This window comes from Diplodia seriata, assembly GCF_021436955.1.
Source record: "Diplodia seriata strain FDS-637 chromosome Unknown scaffold_4, whole genome shotgun sequence".
Classification (NCBI taxonomy): Eukaryota; Fungi; Ascomycota; class Dothideomycetes; order Botryosphaeriales; family Botryosphaeriaceae; genus Diplodia; species Diplodia seriata.
The window spans coordinates 266,643-285,118 of NW_027117311.1; the positions used below are offsets into that span (position 1 = coordinate 266,643).

At 59.4% G+C, this 18,476-nt stretch overlaps 5 protein-coding genes across 5 annotated transcripts; 1 reads left to right on the forward strand and 4 right to left on the reverse strand.

The window, feature by feature from the left end:
* Positions 1-2,872: 2,872 nt before the first annotated feature.
* Positions 2,873-4,736, reverse strand: SLS55_003936 (uncharacterized protein; the record flags this gene model as incomplete). The annotated part of the gene is made up of 2 exons (XM_066775399.1): positions 2,873-4,694; positions 4,732-4,736. 2 exons carry the CDS (start codon positions 4,734-4,736, stop codon positions 2,873-2,875), a joined length of 1,827 nt encoding a protein of 608 aa, XP_066633280.1.
* Positions 4,737-6,896: 2,160 nt separating this feature from the next.
* On the reverse strand, positions 6,897-8,254 carry cpc2 (40S ribosomal protein RACK1; the record flags this gene model as incomplete). The annotated part of the gene is made up of 5 exons (XM_066775400.1): positions 6,897-6,929; positions 6,985-7,377; positions 7,578-7,895; positions 7,967-8,093; positions 8,175-8,254. The coding sequence occupies 5 exons, from the start codon at positions 8,252-8,254 to the stop codon at positions 6,897-6,899; spliced, it is 951 nt and encodes a 316-aa protein (XP_066633281.1).
* A 1,184-nt stretch (positions 8,255-9,438) lies between these two features.
* On the forward strand, positions 9,439-9,910 carry SLS55_003938 (uncharacterized protein; the record flags this gene model as incomplete). Its single annotated transcript, XM_066775401.1, has 2 exons — positions 9,439-9,504; positions 9,566-9,910. 2 exons carry the CDS (start codon positions 9,439-9,441, stop codon positions 9,908-9,910), a joined length of 411 nt encoding a protein of 136 aa, XP_066633282.1.
* Positions 9,911-10,149: 239 nt separating this feature from the next.
* Positions 10,150-10,457, reverse strand: SLS55_003939 (uncharacterized protein; the record flags this gene model as incomplete). Its single annotated transcript, XM_066775402.1, has 2 exons — positions 10,150-10,200; positions 10,251-10,457. The coding sequence occupies 2 exons, from the start codon at positions 10,455-10,457 to the stop codon at positions 10,150-10,152; spliced, it is 258 nt and encodes an 85-aa protein (XP_066633283.1).
* A 4,474-nt stretch (positions 10,458-14,931) lies between these two features.
* GLN1 (glutamate--ammonia ligase) lies at positions 14,932-16,493 on the reverse strand (the record flags this gene model as incomplete). The annotated part of the gene is made up of 5 exons (XM_066775403.1): positions 14,932-15,434; positions 15,488-15,992; positions 16,253-16,345; positions 16,401-16,433; positions 16,491-16,493. The coding sequence occupies 5 exons, from the start codon at positions 16,491-16,493 to the stop codon at positions 14,932-14,934; spliced, it is 1,137 nt and encodes a 378-aa protein (XP_066633284.1).
* Between the last annotated feature and the right edge of the window lie 1,983 nt (positions 16,494-18,476).

Below are 18,476 nucleotides of genomic sequence, written 5' to 3' on the forward strand. Positions count from 1 at the left end.
ACACCGTACATATATAAACACCCCATCCGGGCCTCGGAAAAGCGGCATGGCAAGCAGCGACGAATGCGTCGCAGGCCAGTGGTACACGTTACTTCGGTGTGTTCGTGTACAGGTCACAATGGAATCGCGCTACTTCGGTGCGTTCGTGTGCGGGGCATGATATCGCATCCGCGACTGTTTGTGTTGTGGTGGCACACGCCTGCGTCTACACCTCCGCCGCTCCACAGCATCACTTACAAACGCTGCCCGTCCCCACCACCACCATCGCTCAACACTGCGCAACAGCATCCGCACCGACCAATCGTGCCAACCAGCAGCATGCGGCGTCGACGGACGCACCAAGTCGTCGTTTACCACCACCACAACGGCCCATGTCGACGGCGGCGGCCGGCGCACCGAGTCGCAGTCTGGTGTCCACACATCGACGCAACACCCGCCCGAGTGAAGCGCCTGCATCAGTACATACTGAGCCGATCGCCGAGAGTGACTATCGTTTCGTCGAGATTTCGACAAATCGGCTCAGAGCATCTGTCTCATCGCTGCTGCTGCATCGTTGCCGCCGGAAACGCCGCAGCTTTTTATATCTGAGTCCGGTCGGGGGATTGGGGAGGAACCGCTCTGGCGCATGACCTCTCGGGCGGGCGCTGGGCGGTCACGTTTTCCCTTTCCGGTGGCCTTGATCACGGGGGTAGGATGCACCAAAAAAAAGGTCAGGTGGTGGGAGGACGTCGATATTGTGCGGATCATCCCGCTTGCGCTGTTACGATGCTGACGGTGTAGCGGGGGAGGGGGGGCCGGATGGGAGCGGTGTGGGCGTGGTGACGGCGGCGGTGTTGGAGGAGGGCATGTCGACGGTAGGTGGAAATGGAGGATGTAGGAGGAGGAGGATGGGATGATGTTTGGACCGGCATTGTAGTCGACGGGTTGTTGACTGCCAGTCAATTTGCATTCATAAAGAAAACGGTCAGCAGTCACTGTCACGTACGACCATAGGTCGCAGAATATAGGGCTTCCCGTCCGCTCAGCCGTACTCAAGCTGCGAACCGGCCGATTAGTACTCAAGTGGGTGACCATTGGGGAATCCCGGCTGTTGTACGTTTTGCTTTTTTGCCGGCGGGGGCCTCGGTCATGTCTCGGCCATCTTTTTCGGACCACCCCATAACCACTTGCACGGATTAGAAGTGTGCACTTAAAGTTCTCACTTTTTATAGGTGTAGACGCGCTGGAGACCACGCCTTTTGTCTCAACTGACCTGACACTGCACAATCGAACCGGAACGATTGGTGAACTAAGGCTTTTTACTCCCACAACGGAAGTCCTTGAGCAAGTTTATGTGTTCATGCCAATAGAAGACGGGGAACGTTGCTGCAGGACCGCTGTTAGCTACATAGTAAGTTCTTCATGTAGATCAATCCGAGCTCGAGGTTGTGCGTATCCAGAAGGTACGTGTTGCACAACGAAGAGAGAGGGACGAAGCCCACCCAATCAACCCCATTGCAACGACTCAGGTACACCAAGATATCCCCACCGCTGGGGAAGTGGGGGCCGCAACCAGTTCCATTTACAGCATATGCTATCATGTGATGCACCCGACAAAGGCAGCAGGCTTCGCAGTTCCAGATGCTATGAAAGGAAGACAAAAGTCTCCTATTCTATTCCGGCTTAGCAAGTGCTTGATATTGGTAATTCAGTCAGGTGGCCATTCTAACGGCCGCTTACAAGCCGCCTGCGCTTTCCACAGCCCTGGTGTCGAAAACACAAAGAGGGGAAATGCGATGGGCGAACACGGTGCTAAGCCTGCCTTCCTGTAGGTAGCTAACAGGAGCGAATAGCGCTTCTAAGATATCATCAACGGCTCAATCGTCAAGCCTAATACCTCCGCTGAGGATGACTTGACTTTTCCGATACTTCAGAGAACCCGCCCAGCCTGCCCCTCTCAACCTTCCGCGCGCGGGGGGCAAGGGCAACCCCGTCCCTCCATCCATCTATCGCACTCCACTCCACTCCACTCCCCTTCACCTCCCCTCCTCCCCCATCCGATCCCCCACCCACTCCGCCCACACCCCCACATCCCCACACAACTCCAACGCCCTCCCCATGCGTCCCAAAACCCTTATCCGCCCCGCCTCCTCATCCTGCTCCTTCTTCCTTCTCTCTTCCTCGCCACCACCACCACCGCCGCCGCTCTTCCCCGCCTCTTTCTCTCCCCCTCCCCCTCCTCCTCCTCCCTCCGCAGCCGCACCACCACCACCAGTCTCCCCTCCTTTCGCCTTCCCGCCATCCTGCTGCATCGACATCGGCATCGGGACCAACTCCGGCAACAGGTCCTGCGCCACAATCGCCACGTCGGCATTCGGCAGCACGCTGACGGCCAGGGTGACCGTGGGCGGCGGGACGGACGGGTCGAACAGGAATGACTTCTTATCCGCGCCGTTGTTGTTGGTCACCGCCGGCTCGCCGAAGAGGTCTGCGTCCGTGCCGCCGCCGCTCATGGCCGTGTCCATGTCTGCGGCGGCGGTATCATCGTCGTCGTCGTTGTCCGCAAACGAAAATGGCGGCGGCGTGAAGGAGAGGCCGGCGAGGAGGTCGTCGAGGGATTCGATGGGTTGGTTCGAAGGGGGGTGGTAGTGGTGGTGGTGGTGGCCGGAGGCGGGTGATGATGGCCGGGGGTAGGTGACGGTTAGGGTGGGGGAGGAGGTGCCGGACGGGTCGATGCCGGTGAGGGAGATGCTGATGGGGAGGGTGGGGGGGAGGGCGTCGGCGTTGTCGTCGTCGGGGAGAGGGGTGGCGATGTTGTTGTTTTTGTTGCCGCCGTTCTGGGTGGGCTGGTTGGAGGGTTGGGATGGTTGGAGTGCGGATTGGAGGAGGGTGGTTAGGTGGGCGTATTGGCGGAGGACCTGCAAGGGTTGTTAGGATCCGACAATCCCCATGAGGGGCCTGTGGAGATGTCACTTACGGGAAGGATTTGGATCAGCTGTCGGGGGTGGTCGAAGGGTATCTCGTCCAGAACGCAAGCGACCTCGGCCTTGTTCACGTAGAGGGTTGCCTCGTGTCGCTTGTCCTGTTCTTTGCCGTTCTTGTCCACCACAAACACATTCCGAACGTTATGGTACTCTTTCGTAAATTCCGTAGTAAGACCCGTTGTCGGCTCGTCATCTGGCTTCAACACCAACGCTTCTAGAGAAGTCGACCATTTCAGCGACTCCTGGTTCATTTGGACATTGACGGAAGTAAGGATGTTCTGCGCCGTATTGAGAGGGACCACCAGCGGTGGATTCAGCTTCGCCACGAAGCGCACATTGGGGAGCTTGCCAATGCTATTGCCATCCAGCGCCATGGGATCGTTTTGTGCTGCTTCCGACCCGCCTGCATACGTCGGAGGAGGATCTAGCCAGTCGATGGTTGGAGACCCGAAGAGATCATTGGGATCAGACGGCTTTTCTACCACATCTGATATCCAGGCGTCGCTGACTCGTATTGACGGGTAGAGCTGCGCTGGGGAGGACTCGCACTCGACTGTCAGCGAGAAGATCCTATTCGCACTCTCATCATACTGATCGCCTTCGTCGTCAATATCCATGCTCGTGTCTTCATTCCCAGCTGTCTTCTGAAAAACCAGCCTCCTCTCCATCCAGTACTCCAACGACAACCCCACCGCCGAGTTGGCGTTCATCCTCGGCCTTCCACTCTTCTTGCAGAGAACCTCTCTCGTCGCCCTCTCATGCGCGTGTGGCTTTGATACGTCGAACAGATGCATCGCAGCCTTCCTCTCATGTTCGAACAGCTTCTGCAAGCTGTTGTACACGCCCGCGATAGCCTCGAAGCAGCTGACCTCGGGCTTCCCTTCCTTAAAGATGCTCAGATGGTCCAGCCGCGCCAGCTTCTCCAAGTTCTTCGCGAACCGATCGAGCGAGAGATTGATGCTCGCCTCGCCGGGGGCGGGCACCAAGTCGGCCTTGAACACGGTCGCGGCGGATTGGGAATGCGCCTGCACGCCGTCGGACAGGTCGCCAAACTGCAGCGTCACGCCGTCGACGACGTTGTCGCGGAAGGCGATGTCGAGCATGAAGCTGGTGTGGGCGAGCAGCAGCTGCTGGCCGCCGTGCGAGTCGGACATGACCTCGCTCGACAGGCCCAGCTGGCGGGCCAGCCGCTCCATGCCCTCGCGGCTGACGCGGCCCGGGCGCGCTTTCAGCGTCGCGATGATGGCCTCCAGCCGCTTGCGCTGCTCCGTGTCGTCCGGCCGCCCGCCCATCGACGACGTCAGCCCCATGCCCAGCCCCAGCCCGCTCATCCCGCTCATGCTGATGCCCATGCCCACCCCGCCCTCCAGCCCCGCCAGCGCGTTTAGCCCCAGGTTGAGCGCCCCCGGCGAGTCGAACCCGAGCGCGCCGCCACCGCCGCCGCTGCCGCCCGCCGCTGGTGAGCTGCCCAGCAGCGCCTTGGAGCCGCCCGCCGAAGCCGCCATGGCGGGGCCGGACGCGCCCGACGTGGTGTTGAAGGGTGATTTGCCAGCTTGTTGGGTACTGCGCTGGGCGGCGGGTGAGGGCACGCTCCGAGGGGCGGGCGACGAGAAGGTGCCGAGATGTTGTTGCGACGGCGTGCCGGCGGCGTTGGGAGCTTGCGGCGGGTGTCGCGCCGGGTGGTTCGTCGGGGTCGACATGGTGGGTTCGTGGCAGTGCCCGCGCGCGCAACTATGGGAGATTTGGTAGAGGTAAAGTCAGGATTCACGTCATGTACTGAGCTTGCGTCGCGGGCAGGCTGCAGGGAAGCGAGAGAAACAGTCGGCTTGGGCGATGCCGGCGAGCAATTGCACAGCTGAAGATTCGGCCGAGATGACAAAGGAGTGTTTCAATTGGTCGAGCGATGGGAAGAGCGAGAGGCTTTGGTCGCGGATATGCGACAGCAGGGCTGCGGAAGATCAAGCTCCAGGATGCGCGTAGCTCTGGAGGGACCGCGTCTGTGGCTGATGTTTGGCAAGGCGGCAAACACTTTGCGGGCGGTGTGGCTTGCCAGTTGCCGAGGCATGTGAGCAGCCAAGCCCGGCTGTTCGTCTCCCCTCGACTCTGCATCAGCTTCATCTTTTGCAGCTGCCCGCCTCTTCCTGTGGAACTGCGTTTTGTGAACGAGTCTATCTAGATTTACCCGCAAACATGTCTGCTGAAGAGTACAAGTATGAATACTTCAACGTCACCTTCCCCCAGGAATACGTGGCCCATGTCGAGATCAACCGCCCCGAGAAGCTGAATGCTTTCGTCGAGAAGTATGTATTCTCTCCGCCTTCATCCTCTACATTTCCAAAGTCACTCGACCAGTCAAAGCTCTCCTACATCAGTTTCTTTGCATCATGTCCATCAGAAAAAGAAAACAAAAAAGCATCTCTTCTCATCCCACCAACACCACCACAAACTATCCATACCAAGCTCCCCACTTCCTCCTTCCAAAGACATACAAAGCACCAAAAGGAAAAAAGCCCCCCCAAAAAACCACAAAACCTAACCACACCCCCCACCCACCCCAGAATGTGGCACAACCTCTCCGCCATCCTAACCCGGCTCTCCACCACCCCCACCGTCCGCGCCATCCTCCTCACGGGCGCCGGCCCGCGCGCCTTCACCGCCGGGCTCGACGTAACCGCCGCCTCTCAATCCGGCATCCTCGCCTCGTCCACATCCCCCCTCGACCCCGCCCGGCACGCCTTCCACAACCTGACCCACATAACCGAATTCCAATCCTGCATCAGCGCCCTCGAGCGGTGCGCGAAACCCGTCATCGCCGTCCTGCACGGGATATCCTACGGCCTCGCGATCGACCTGTCGCTAGCATGCGACGTGCGCCTGTGCGCGTCCGACGCATCGTTCGCCGTCAAGGAGGTCGACATCGGGATCGCGGCGGACATCGGGACGCTGACGCGCTTGCCTAAGAGCGTGGGGAGCGCGTCGTGGGCGAAGGACGTCGCGCTGACGGCGCGCGTCTTCGGGGCCGACGAGGCGCTGGCGCAGGGGTTCGTGAGCGAGGTGCATCCCGGGAAGGAGGAAGCGGTGGCGGCCGGGTTGGCCAAGGCCGCGCTGATGGCGGACAAGAGCCCCGTCGCGGTGCAGGGGACGAAGGAGTTGTTGAATTATAGTCGCGATCATACGACTGAGGAGGGTGAGTTTGCCTTTTTTCTTCTTCTTCTTTTTTTGCCTCTAGGGCTTTTTCGGTTGCGCTTTTATGTCTTTCGCTTGTCGGAGCTTTTAGCCGCTTGCTGGGCTGTCAGGGAGTTGTTCTTGTTTAGGGTTATAGCCTTTTCGGTCGAGGGTTGGAGCTGACAGAGATGTTTAGGTCTCAGATACACGGCTGTATGGAATAGCGCCATGCTCCAGACGAACGACATCAAAGACGCGTTGATGTCGGGCTTGAAGAAGACGAAGCCGAAGTTCGCAAAGTTGTGATTGGTTATTCAAGAGAGTACCCACGTCCTTGTCGTATTGTAGAAGGAATATGAAGAGTTGAAATGTGGACTTACCAGTAGCCGCAGCGGTACTCCAAAGCACGACGAGTGATTCGTGAAATGGGCCACAAGAATAACTTCATTGCCGCAAATCTCAACAGTGCCTCCTGTCTCTAAAGACCGTTCCTCGGCATCAGCGGAGCGTTGGGCGATTACCTCATATGGCAAACACATTCGTCAACTCGTCACCATTTCATCGGGGAGTCAAGTGTGTCTGTGGAATGCTTGATGATTACAATCCCATGCATTGAAATTTTTTGGATTTCTCTCAGAGCGCCGTGGAAGTACAATGCCCATGAAATGTGTGAGGTAAAAAAGCCCGTTACCTCACGGTCGCCCTTATCGTATCCATCATGCCATAAAGAGCATGTTCCTTCGCACCCACCAACAGAAATCACCAAACTTAAGCCCTGCTCATAACGCCCCAAGCACGGATCTACGGTTGATGGATTAGTCAAAGACCTCATCGCGCACGGAATGTTTCTACGGACCTTGTTGTCGGTGTAACCAGCGAACAGGGTCTGGCCGTCCGCGGACCAGGCAAGGGAGATACACTCGGGCTCCCTGCTCTTCTTGCCAACCTCGACGTACTCGGGCTTGAGCTCGTCAACCTTGCTCTTCTTCTCGAGGTCGAAGATGATGATGCTGCTGGCAGTGGCGGCGCAGAGCCAGTAGCGGTTGGGGGAGAAGACGAGGGCGTGGATCTCGTCACCGGCGGTGAGAGAGTACAGGTGCTTGGACTCGTTCAGGTCCCAGAGCATGGTGGTGCCGTCCTTGCCACCGGAGGCGCAGAGAGAGCCATCGGGGGAGATGGTGACGGTGTTGATGTAACCGGTGTGGCCGATGTGGTCGGTCTGGATGCGGCAAGAGGCGAGCTCCCAAACCTATGTGCTCTTGTCAGCTCCCGCGCGCATTGGGCTGGTTTTTTCCGGAGCTGGAAAAAGCGGAGAAAGGGGTGTTGGATCAGTGCAATGGTGAATGTTTGTCTCATCGCCGTAAGGCTCTGAAGTAGCAAATACTTTAAGAATGCGTAGCATCATTTGAATGCCCGAGAATCGAGTATGCCGGAAAAAATTGTACGCACCTTGACGAACTTGTCCCAGCCAGCGGAGACGATGACGGGGTTCTGGGGGTTGGGGGAGAACCTGACGCAGGAGACCCACTCGGTGTGGCCCTTGTCGGTGATGGTGTACTTGCAGTCACCGAGGGTGTTCCAGAGCTTGATGGTCCTGTCGCGCGAGCCGGAGACGATCTGACGGTTGTCGGCGGAGAAGGAGACGGAGAGGACGTCGTTGGTGTGGCCGACGAAGCGGCGGGTGGTCACACCGGTGGAGAGCTCCCACAGGCGGAGGGTCTTGTCCCAGGACGAGGAAAGAGCGTAGGCGCCGTCGGAGGAGATGACCTGCAGCGGACGAGTTAGCGCCAATTTTCGTCGCTGGTTTGCGGTGTTCGCTGGGCGCGCTGGGCACGTACGCAGTCCGAGACGATGTGGGAGTGACCCGTCAGGCTGCGCTTGGGGTAGCCGTAGGCCTGCTCATCGCGGGTGAGGTTCCAGATGATGAGGGACTTGTCGCGGGAACCCGACAGGAGCATGTTCGGGCTGTGCAGCAGCGGATTAGCCTCTCGTCGTCGTCTGCGCATTTTGCATTTTGGCGCGCCGGCGCAGCCGCTCCAGACTCACTTCTCGAGGGAGGTGGCCAGCGAAGTGACCCAGCCGTTGTGGCCCTCAAGGGTGCCCCGCAGCACAAGTTGTTCGGCCATGGTGTCTGTTGGTGGTGGGATTGTCGAAGTTCGCTGCAGGTGGTGTCGAGCTCCGCGATAAATGATCTGAAGTTGTCGAGCGTGTGTGCTGACGCTTGGACGCGAGTTTCGCTAGCGGAGCCAATCACAGCCCGCCCCACGAGCCTCGTTCGGGTAGGGTCGAAGTCTGGGCGGAGCGCGCGCCCCTCTAGAAAAGTGTCGGGCTCTGCCGCATTTCGGATTGCCGGTGCAGGCTCTGCTGTCGCGTGTCTGCTGTCGCGCGCGACGCGTCCGGCCTCACCTGCAGCTTGATGAGTTGCTTACTATGGAAGCCACGCGAGCCCGCGGTCAGCCGCCAGTACCAGCACGCTCACCCAACAGGCCGACCCCGAAAAAATCATCTTTGCCTTCCGGCGAAGGCTACGAGACTCTTCTCCCTTTGCAATTGAAGCAGATCTCCTACTCTATCAGGGCGTTTTAGAGCTGTGCAAAGACATCCAAACGTAGACCCCGACGCCCTACGCTAGCAGGATGATATCTCTCGGCCTGGACAGGTCTAAGATGGGTCAATTCCTCTGAGTCCACCGAGTTCTGTGCGCGGTTCATGCGGTTGCTGAATGATCATGATCGTGCCTCATGTGTTGTTGGTCAGGCATCCTATGGCGGTTGAGATGACAACCATACGGGCTGCCAAACCTTGATTGGCCATTTTCCGACCATCTGCCTGCCGTAAACGGAAGGGCACCAACCCATTCTCTGCACAGTCATTGCTTATGAATGCTAGCCTCGATCATCAAGAAAGTGTCAGCAACGTCTGATCCGGAAGGAATTTGTCCAGTCCTACGTGTTCTAACGATGAGGTTTCGTATCCAACGCCGTGTTCCCCGCATTTCGCTATTAGCCTCGGCCACCTCCAACCACGTCCGAGATCATCGTGACCTGCGGAGTGCGGAACCTGCCGATTGCATGACCAGCTAGCGATTCCAAGCCTTGTAGTAGGCACCAGAGCTGACGATGTAGTGATTAGGGGCGGCCTGCTTCCGCACGAGCCCCGCCGCCTGCAGGCAGGATTCCAAATAGGTGGGGGTGTCCGACCACGTATAAAGAACCGAAACTGCTTACTCGTGCTGCTACTTCGGCACACAATCTCAAATACCATCTTAGCACCCCGGCTTTTCATCACAACCTAAAATCGATCCGCAACCATGGTTACCGGAAGCTGCTTCTGCGGAAACATCAAGATCTCGTACTCGGGCGAGCCAGTTGGTCAGGTTTGTTGCGAATGACCTTGATACAGCCGCTGAGAAAATGCCTGCTCATACGCGTATCTAGGCTACCTGCCACTGCCTCGACTGCCGCAAAATCAGCGGAAGCGCCTACAGCACCAACGTCGTTGTGCCCGAAGACGGCTTCAAGGTCACCCAAGGCACTCCCAAGACCATCAGCAAGACCGGTGACAGCGGCAACACCATCACCAGCCACTTCTGCGGAGATTGCGGAACCACCCTGTTCCGCGAGGGCGGGGCGTTCGCAGGCGCGAGGATCGTCAAGGCCGGCGTCCTTGACGACTATGACGCGCTCAACAAGGCCAAGCCGGCGGCCGAGCTGTATGCTAAGCACCGTGCGAACTGGGTGCCCGAGACGCCGGGAGCTCAGCAGAACGAGGCTGGGTTTTAGTTAGGCTTGGATTTGCTTGCGTATGCTCGAGGCGTAGTGGGGTAGAGAGGACAAGCTAGGTGTTGCATGGTGGTTAGATTCGGGCCAGTGAGGATTCCTTCGTTTTAGCCTTCTATCCCTCCAATTTCCCGATTTAGATGCTGGACACGTGCAACGAAGTGCTATTGGGTGCAGCTTTTTGCTTCCCTCATTATTCTCCTACGTACGCTGCACAATGGTAACGGCAAAGCGTGAGTCCCTTAGTCGATGTTCGCAGCCTCCGGAGGCATTCCCACAGCGTCTTTCAACACCTACAACTCATCAGCAACGAAAGCCAAGCCGTCACGGCCAGCAGGCGTACCTCATTCAGCCTCCGCTTCAGCTCGCGGAGCTTCTCGGCCTTGATGACGAGCGTCTCGTCGTCGAGGTCTTCGATGATAAAGTCGTTCAGCTCGGAATCGATCTTGACGATAATGGTCTTGATCGACTCATCGCACTGGACGAGGATGCCTTTGAGCCTGCACATGAGCACCGCGCCATACAAATGATAGCCCCGACACAGGGGCATCCTGCTCACCTCTCAGGGCTCTAGGCATGGCGAGCAGAGCGGCCGGCTGGGAGAACAGGCTAAAGTCGACGGGAGAGGCTGGAAAGCTGCGGACTGTCCCGCGGGCCGCGTAGGGGCAAGATCGGAGAGGATGCGGAGCGAGAGGAGAAAGTGTGGGTACCTGACGGCAGCTGCAGGCGGCGGTTTCGCGGGCGCGCAGGGGAGGCCAACAAGGGAAGGCGACGTCTCACGCGACGGCGTTGTCCAGGCCGGCTTATCGTGCACGCTGCTCTGCAGTCGGGACCTGGCTGTGGAACGGGCGACGTTGGTGTTTCAGTCGACTCTGGAAAGCGATGTGCACAGGTACCGGCGTTGTTGCAGGGCTTACGGTAAGCTTAACGCGGCGCTGATCTCACAGAAGCCCACGGCAGGCAGGCCCGGCCGCAGGCAGGTGCACGCCATGATTGCGCACCTCAGCCACGGCAATTGCGTCAAAGGACGACGCGCGGTGAGCATGTGCTGCCCTGCGCAACCTCTCCACATCCCAGCCAGCAAAACCTGCAAACCGACGATCCAAATCCAAATCACCCAGCCGCGTCACAAGTTCGCGGAATCTCAAATAAAATGCGCGCCCTGCGCCCATTCCGCTGCCGACGCCGCGAGCTCTGATGTGAGCCGACTGACCAGCGCGCCGTGAGCCACATCCGTCTTTGGGACCAGACACAGGCACCCCAGGAACTTCCCTTGCCTTCCGCAGCGATCCGCCATCTATCTGGGTCGCCTTGTCTCACCTTTATCACCGCAGCTGCCCAGTCATCCTCTCTCCATAAACCACCCATTTTCCGCATCACCTATCCGCCTCGACGCGCCCTTCCCTACGCAATTGAAGCATCTCGGCGATACCAATCCACTAGCGCCACCCCAGTTGCGATGACACAATGAACGCCGCCACACCTCGCCCACCGAGCTGCTGCCGGTTCAGCAGCAGCGCCAACCCGCTGTGCCAGCTTTCAACCTCGAAAACTACGCTCCTCGTCCTATCGCTCCTCTTCGCGCCCGCTACGCACGCCCAGGGCACCAACCCCAGCCCCGGCGATGACGGCACCGATGACAACACGGGGGACTCGTCGATGAGCGCCAACGGCATGCTCAACCTCTACTTCCTCTTCATCGCCATCGCCGTCATCCTCCTCGCCGTCGCGCTCCTCCTCCTGCACCGCCGCAAGAAGCGTAGAAAGGCCATGATGCGCAACAACGGCCAGTCCGCGCTGGCGCAGGACATCAACGGCCCCGGTGCGCAGCAGAACTCGCGCTGGCCCTACGGCAACGGCCGTTGGATGATGGGCGGCGGAGGACCTCGCACACCGGAAGAAGGCCTCAACGAGCGCGGCGAGGCGCCTCCGCCGTACCACCAGCCGCCGGGCGGACCGCCGCAGCCGGCATACACTGCACCTTTCGGCGGACACTATGCACCCGCAGGTGCTGCGCCCGTGGTGGCGATGCCGCCGATGCCACCGCCGCCCGCGGCGGGCTGGCAGAGCGAAGCCGGCTTGACGATCCCGATGCGCACGCTGTCGCGCGACACGCAAGGAAACAAGCCGCCGGACTACCAAGAGACGTTGACGGGACCACCCAGCGGCGATGGCGGCGATGCTGGCGGTCCGAACAACTCGACGGGAAACCTGCTCAGGCACGATGGTCAGTATCAAGGCGGAACCCAGCGCTGAACGGGCCTTCCTCGCGGCGAAAAAGCAGTAGACGCAAACGATTGGAGAGCATTTCGAGATGGTGGCGCACACCCACGCGGCGGAACGGCTGTCAGTGTCGTTGCTCGATGACGCACGTCAACCACGTTAACGCACGGTATCACCGAACCAAAATTCAACGCTTGGACCCCCGCTCCGTGCGTCTCGTGGAATGATTGAGGATAGACGCCTGCCATTCTCGGCACATCGGATCGTGAACGAACTCTGGCTCAACAAGCTTGCACGTCAGCTGCGAGCAATGCTTGTTACAGACTGGTACAGACCTCGCAGCAACCCCACTTTGTTGGTTCTGCACTCGCATTCTCATAGTGCACAATCTCCCTACGGAGGTCCGTCTCAAGAGCCTCTTACCCTTTCCAGCCGTGTTCGACATGCGTTGGCGGACGCATGATTCAGGGGCGGACGAATGCATATATCAGAAGAAAAGGGAAGCAAAGTACATACGACACCATGATGCACAACCAGCATCCGGTTATCTGCTACAGTACAGATGAACGAAGACCATTGAACGCTAGAACAGCGATACAGGAGCAGAGCTCTTTTCTTTTTCCAATCACACAGCGGCGCAGAAAGCACCTCTCGGTAAAGATTACTAGACGGAAAGGTCCATGGCGAGGGGCTCCACCCACGCGATGCAATCTGCCTACTCGTGCCATAAACTTCTTACGTTTTCGAGTTTGCACATTGCACATACATAGATGAATGCATCAATTACCTCTTGGAATCTCTCATCAAAAATATGCGTTATCTTTTGCCGCCTCTCGCTTGAGCATGTGCCCTGCGCCGCAATAATGCGCGTGCCTCTCGTTATCTATCATCACGAACCCTGGTAACCACGCCTCACTAGATGAGGGCGGCTTGCAATCTAATCCACATGCACACGCGCACACATAACCCCCGCCGGAGATGTCCGGCTTACGAGCCGTGTCTCGCTTCCCTTCGCGTTGCACAGCAGATTCGTTTGGTTTCTGTCGTTCTTGGGTGCTGAATGGTTCTCCAGCCGCCCTTGGCGCTATCTACTTGCTATGCATGCGCGCAGTTGATACGTCAGCTGGATCGTATTGTTACGATCTCGAAACTCTACATCTACGTTTAGACATCTAGGTGCTCCAATTGTTCATGTCAGAGGACTCGATTTTTCTGCGACCCACTGTATCGAACTTGTTCCTGGGCGACAGCAATCAGCCACAAGAAACGAAGTCTCCGTGAGGAATTTCCGACAGAGGAAGTTAGTGAGCGGAGGCTTGACGATGGTAACGAATAGAGAGGGGGGGAGATAAGGATGATGGGGAAAGCAAAAAAAAAAATCCAGGATTAGCAGCACATGGACATCAAGACCTCGCCCACACGAACACACACACACACACATGCTGGAAAGAGCTCAGTCCAGACCTCACACTTCCCGCCCCTCCCGTCTCCCCCCGCCTTACATCAGCCGCGGAGAAAATAACACCCATGAACAACTCAAATCCAATCACCATCAGCAGTACGACGACGAACGCACGTAGTCCACCCGCCAAGCCAGTAGGACGATGAGAGAGAAAGCCGACCGACCGACCCCCTTCATCCACACACGAAAAAAAAAAAAAAGGAAGACCCAAAAAAAAAGCGAGAGTAACATCCATCCATCCACAACACGTACGGAGGAGACTCGACTCCCCCAGTCCCCTTCCTCCGTCTTATCCGCACCCACCACCCACCACCCACCCACCCCCGCATCGCATCCCCCAGACCCGACCGGCCGGGCGACCGAGTGAGCGAGTGAGAGCGAGCGAGCGAGCTAGCCGGTCATCATCAGATCGCATCAATCAGAGCGACCGTGCTAATCAAGAGAAAAACGGAAGCTAGAAGCTAAAGGTACTAGTTACATACGTATGCACAGTAGTAGCAGTGGTAGTGGTAGTGGTGGTGGTTAGTCCGTCCCCCCGCGTCCCCGCCTCCCCCCCGAAAGAGGCGAAGAGGCAGCAGGCGTGGAACCAAACATTGTGCGTATTATTGTGTTGGCCGGGAAACAAAATGGGGAACTGGAGTCGGAACGCCATCCGTGGGAAGAAGCCGTTGTTGACGTCTTACTTTTTTGCTGATCGTTGAAATCATCCATGTCGTGATGTCTTCGCTAAAGTAAAAACGTGGGGTGAGTACCTCGTGCATGAACAACAAGTCGGGTGGGGAGGGGGGGCCACGGCGGGTGGGTGGTGCCGCTCTGACGTAAGAAGTGTCCTCGACGATCACATCCCCCTCCCCCTCGCAAATTCCGATTGGCAAATCGATATGCGCGTCTCGGGTGCATGCGAGCAAAATGTCACGCACACCAATAGATGATCGGTCCCGCGTGGTGATGTCACACAGGAACCAAGCAGTCGTGCAATAGGTAATGCAAAAAGGCGCGCGAATTTTGAACGGGTAATAGAAAATCTTCATTCTCGCAATCCTGAGATCTACGAGTTTTACTGCGTAATGGGGGAATCGTGTGTTGAAGCTTGTGTGCAAGCATATAAGCAAGCATTACGAGGTGGTAATGTTCCTTGGGGTAGTCCGATGAAGGCTGCGGGGGTATGCCACAGCATCTAGCGTGTTTTTTTTCCTCTTCCACATGTCCGGATAGGTACCGGGCGTAATGTCCCTCTCTCCTACTCGCCAATGTTCAATAATAGAAATGCCCAAACCCAAACGTTATCCGTCTACAAACTCCGTACGCAAAGAACGCATTGTCAAGCGGCGTGTAGCAATTACACCTCCGCCTTGGCCTCCATCTCGGCGGTCTCTTGGGCCTTGCCGGCAACGTCGGCACCATCGACCTTGCCGCAGAGGGTCTCGACCATGATACCAGTGACCTGGTACGGGTCGGCATTCGAGGCGGGACGGCGGTCCTCGAAGTAGCCCTTGCCCTCGGCCGCAACGGAACGAGGAACACGGACCGAGGAGCCACGGTTGGCGACACCCCAGGAGAACTTGTCATACGACGCCGTCTCGTGCTTGCCGGTCATGCGGGCCTGGTTGCCCTCACCGTAGACGGCCATGTGCTCCTTTTGCCTAAGGGCAAGCTTCTCCATGGCAGCCTCGATGTGCTTCATGCCACCCTCGGCACGGATATCGTCGGTCGAGACGTTGGTGTGAAGACCGGCGCCGTTCCAGTCACCGGGGATGGGCTTGGGCGCGAAGGTGACCACAGCGCCGAACTCCTCAGCAACGCGGTGGAGGATGAACCTAGACATCCAGAGCTCGTCGCCCACTAGTAGACACGTTAGTGACGGAAAGGGGTGGCTTCGGGGATTTGTTACGTACTGGAGATGCCCAAGCAGGGGCCGACCTGGTACTCCCACTGAGCCGGCATGACCTCGGCGTTGGTGCCGGAGATGTTGATCTCGGCATACAAGCAGGCCTTGTAGTGAGCCTCGACGATGTCGCGGCAGAAGACCTTGCCGGTGCCGACACCACAGTAGTACGGGCCCTGGGGGCCGGGGTAACCACCCTTGGGCCAGCCGTAGGGCCAGCCGGCCTGGTCGAGCAGCGTGTACTCCTGCTCGAGACCGAACCAGAAGTTCTGCGACTTGTGCGCCTCCATCACGATGGCGGCATCGTGGCGGTAGTTGTAGGGGTTAGGCTTGCCGTCGGCGCCCCAGGTCTCGCACATGACGAGGATGTTGTCGCCAAGGCGGAAGGGGTCGGGGTAGAAGGCGACGGGGCGGAGGTAGACATCAGAGTTGTCGCCAGGGGCCTGGCCCGTCGACGAGCCGTCGAAGTTCCATTCGGGAAGCTCCTCGACCTTGGAAGGCTTCGACTTGAGAGTCTGCGGGCGGATGGATGATCAGCGCAAATTCCCGGGCGCGACACGATCGAGATGGTGGGGTGTGGGCGCACGATCCCACGCGATCCTTGCGACTCCAGCAAGGCGCGGGTCGGCGGGAGAGTGGCGCCGCCTCTTATCGGGCAGCACCGCAGCGATAAGGACGGCACAACACCAGCGGGCAGCGCAGGCGTCGCACCGCAGGCGTTGGCGTCCGGCGCGTTTGGCCGAGCGGGAGAGGGCAGAATCGGAGAGTGACTCACCCTGCACTTGGAGCGGACGCCGTTGGAGCCGTCAATCCAGACGTACTCGGCAATGACGGTGCCCTTCTGGGGCAACTTGAGGTACTTCTCAAGCTGTGCTGGATATTAGCGGGTGCGCAACTTCAGCGCGCGAACAGTTGCGGCTTACGTTGGCGGTGTTGGAGACAATTGTTGATTCCGACTGCGGGCTTGGTTAGGATCAGGCGGCATCCAGACAAAGGCAGGGCGGCCGACGTACCATGGTGACTGATGTGTGAGGAGCTGGCGGGTGGGCGAGCGGCTGGTGAGGGATGTGGAGTGTGGTGAGCGGCGACGGCTTGGGGCCTGTCTACACGGTGGAGAGGGATTGAGGGAAAAGGGTTGTGGTTGTGATCGTGGTGAGAGCGGCGGCCCGGATGTTTTAAAGGCTGCGCGAGCGGCGTCAGGGTTTCCTGCCCTGTCGCCGCGTCGCGCCCACACGGGCAGTGCCCACGGCGCGCGCATCCCAAGGCTCCACGCAGCATCACCCATGCCCAGGCCCTGACACCGATCCAGTCCACTCTCGAGCCACCGCCCGGCCAGGCACGCGCCCAGCCAATCACTATTTTGTCTTTGACGACGATATCGCGTGCGCGCCCTCCGCTATCTCTGCCCGCCCCGGCTGCCCACTGCCGACGGCGAGGGCCCCCGCCGGCCTGGCGACTGGCTGCTGCAGACTGAAGCTCAGCAACCCCAGATGCGCGTTGGGACGGCCGCTGACCGCCAGGCCGGCGGCGCTGCAAGGATGGCTCGTTTGCGGCCGTGTCGCGCGAGGATTCCGCCGCAGTGGATTTGCGGGCTGGGCGCGCTGGGGACCTGCAGCTGCACCATTATCTGCGGCCGTGCTGCGGCTTCGCCTGTGGCCCATCTCAGGAGCGCATCTCGCGGCGCGTCGTGCGATCCAGCAGATAGGCGCTCCTACCCAGAACAGCAGCCGCCGGTAGCCCAGCCTCTGTGCCGCACCGCAACGGCCGCGTCCGCCGGCGGGATCGCGAAGCAGAAGAGGGACATCTGGTCCGACGGCGGCCCCCATCGTCCCCATCGCGCGCGGCGGGTGACGATGCGGCTTTTTACAGCGTTGGCGACATACCCCGCAGAAGATTGGCTTGTCACAGCCAAGCGTCCGGGATGCTCGGTGGGCGTGCGCAACGCGCACTTTTTTCTTCTCTGCTTTCCCACATCCACTGGTCCCCCCGCGCTGCCGCTGAGACGACTGACTACTCGGCCCAACCTCCTCCCACGGCACCCGCATCGCGAGGGCCGCGGCGGCCCAGCAACCGCGCCGGCTTGCGGCCTGCGCCACCATCGGCCTTGCGCGCAGCACCAAGCGTGGCCGACGTCAACCGGCGAGGGTTGCCGCAGCAGCAGCACGAGCCCCCCGCTGCCTCATCGGCGCAGCGACTTCGGCAAGCTCGCACCCCAACACGCACCGGCGGGTGGCTGGCTGGCGGCCAAGACCCAGGGTCTCTGGGCTTATCGCGGCCCCCCATTGGCCGCGCGGGCGGCGATGACAAAGAAAACCGCTGGCCGGCCGGCTAAACGCGGTTCGGGATGATCGGCGTTGATTCACTGTCTCCCGAACCCACACTTCTGTGCGCGCGTCGGGCGTTGTGCTTGCCGGATTCGAATGAGGTGCTCTATTCTCGTGCTCAACCACGGCGCATGGTCCGCCCGCCTCAGACGCCAGAGCGCTCCGGTCACCGCGGCGTCGTGTGACTGGCGTTGCTGTTACACATCGCCGCCCTTTGTTGCTGTGAATAATAGGGGCCGCGCGCTGCGAATAGGCCTAAGAATAGCCCGCTTACGTGCCAGCCAGTCCTCGAACGCTTGACCGGCCGAGGCCAGCCCTCCTTTTTTCCGAGGCGACGCCGCGGGACACCAGGATCAACGGCCTTTTCCATTGCTGTTACGCGTGCCTTTCATGGGGGTCGGCGGTGCAGCCGGTACCTGCGGCGGCGTCGTCGTGGGCGGCTTCCAGAAGGCGCAGAAGGCCGGGCACGGGCACGAAAACCGGCCGGAGCAGCGCTCCAGCCACGAGGCCTCCCGCAAACTCCCGCTCCCGCTCCATCTGCACTCCGGATTGGCAGCGGATTAGGCAAGGCACATCAGCCTCCACGCTCTGGGCAATCGCCCTGCTCCGCTTCCCGCCTCGCTAAGCCCCTGCCAGACCCAGACGCGCTGTGGAGATGATTGCGCGATGTCGCTC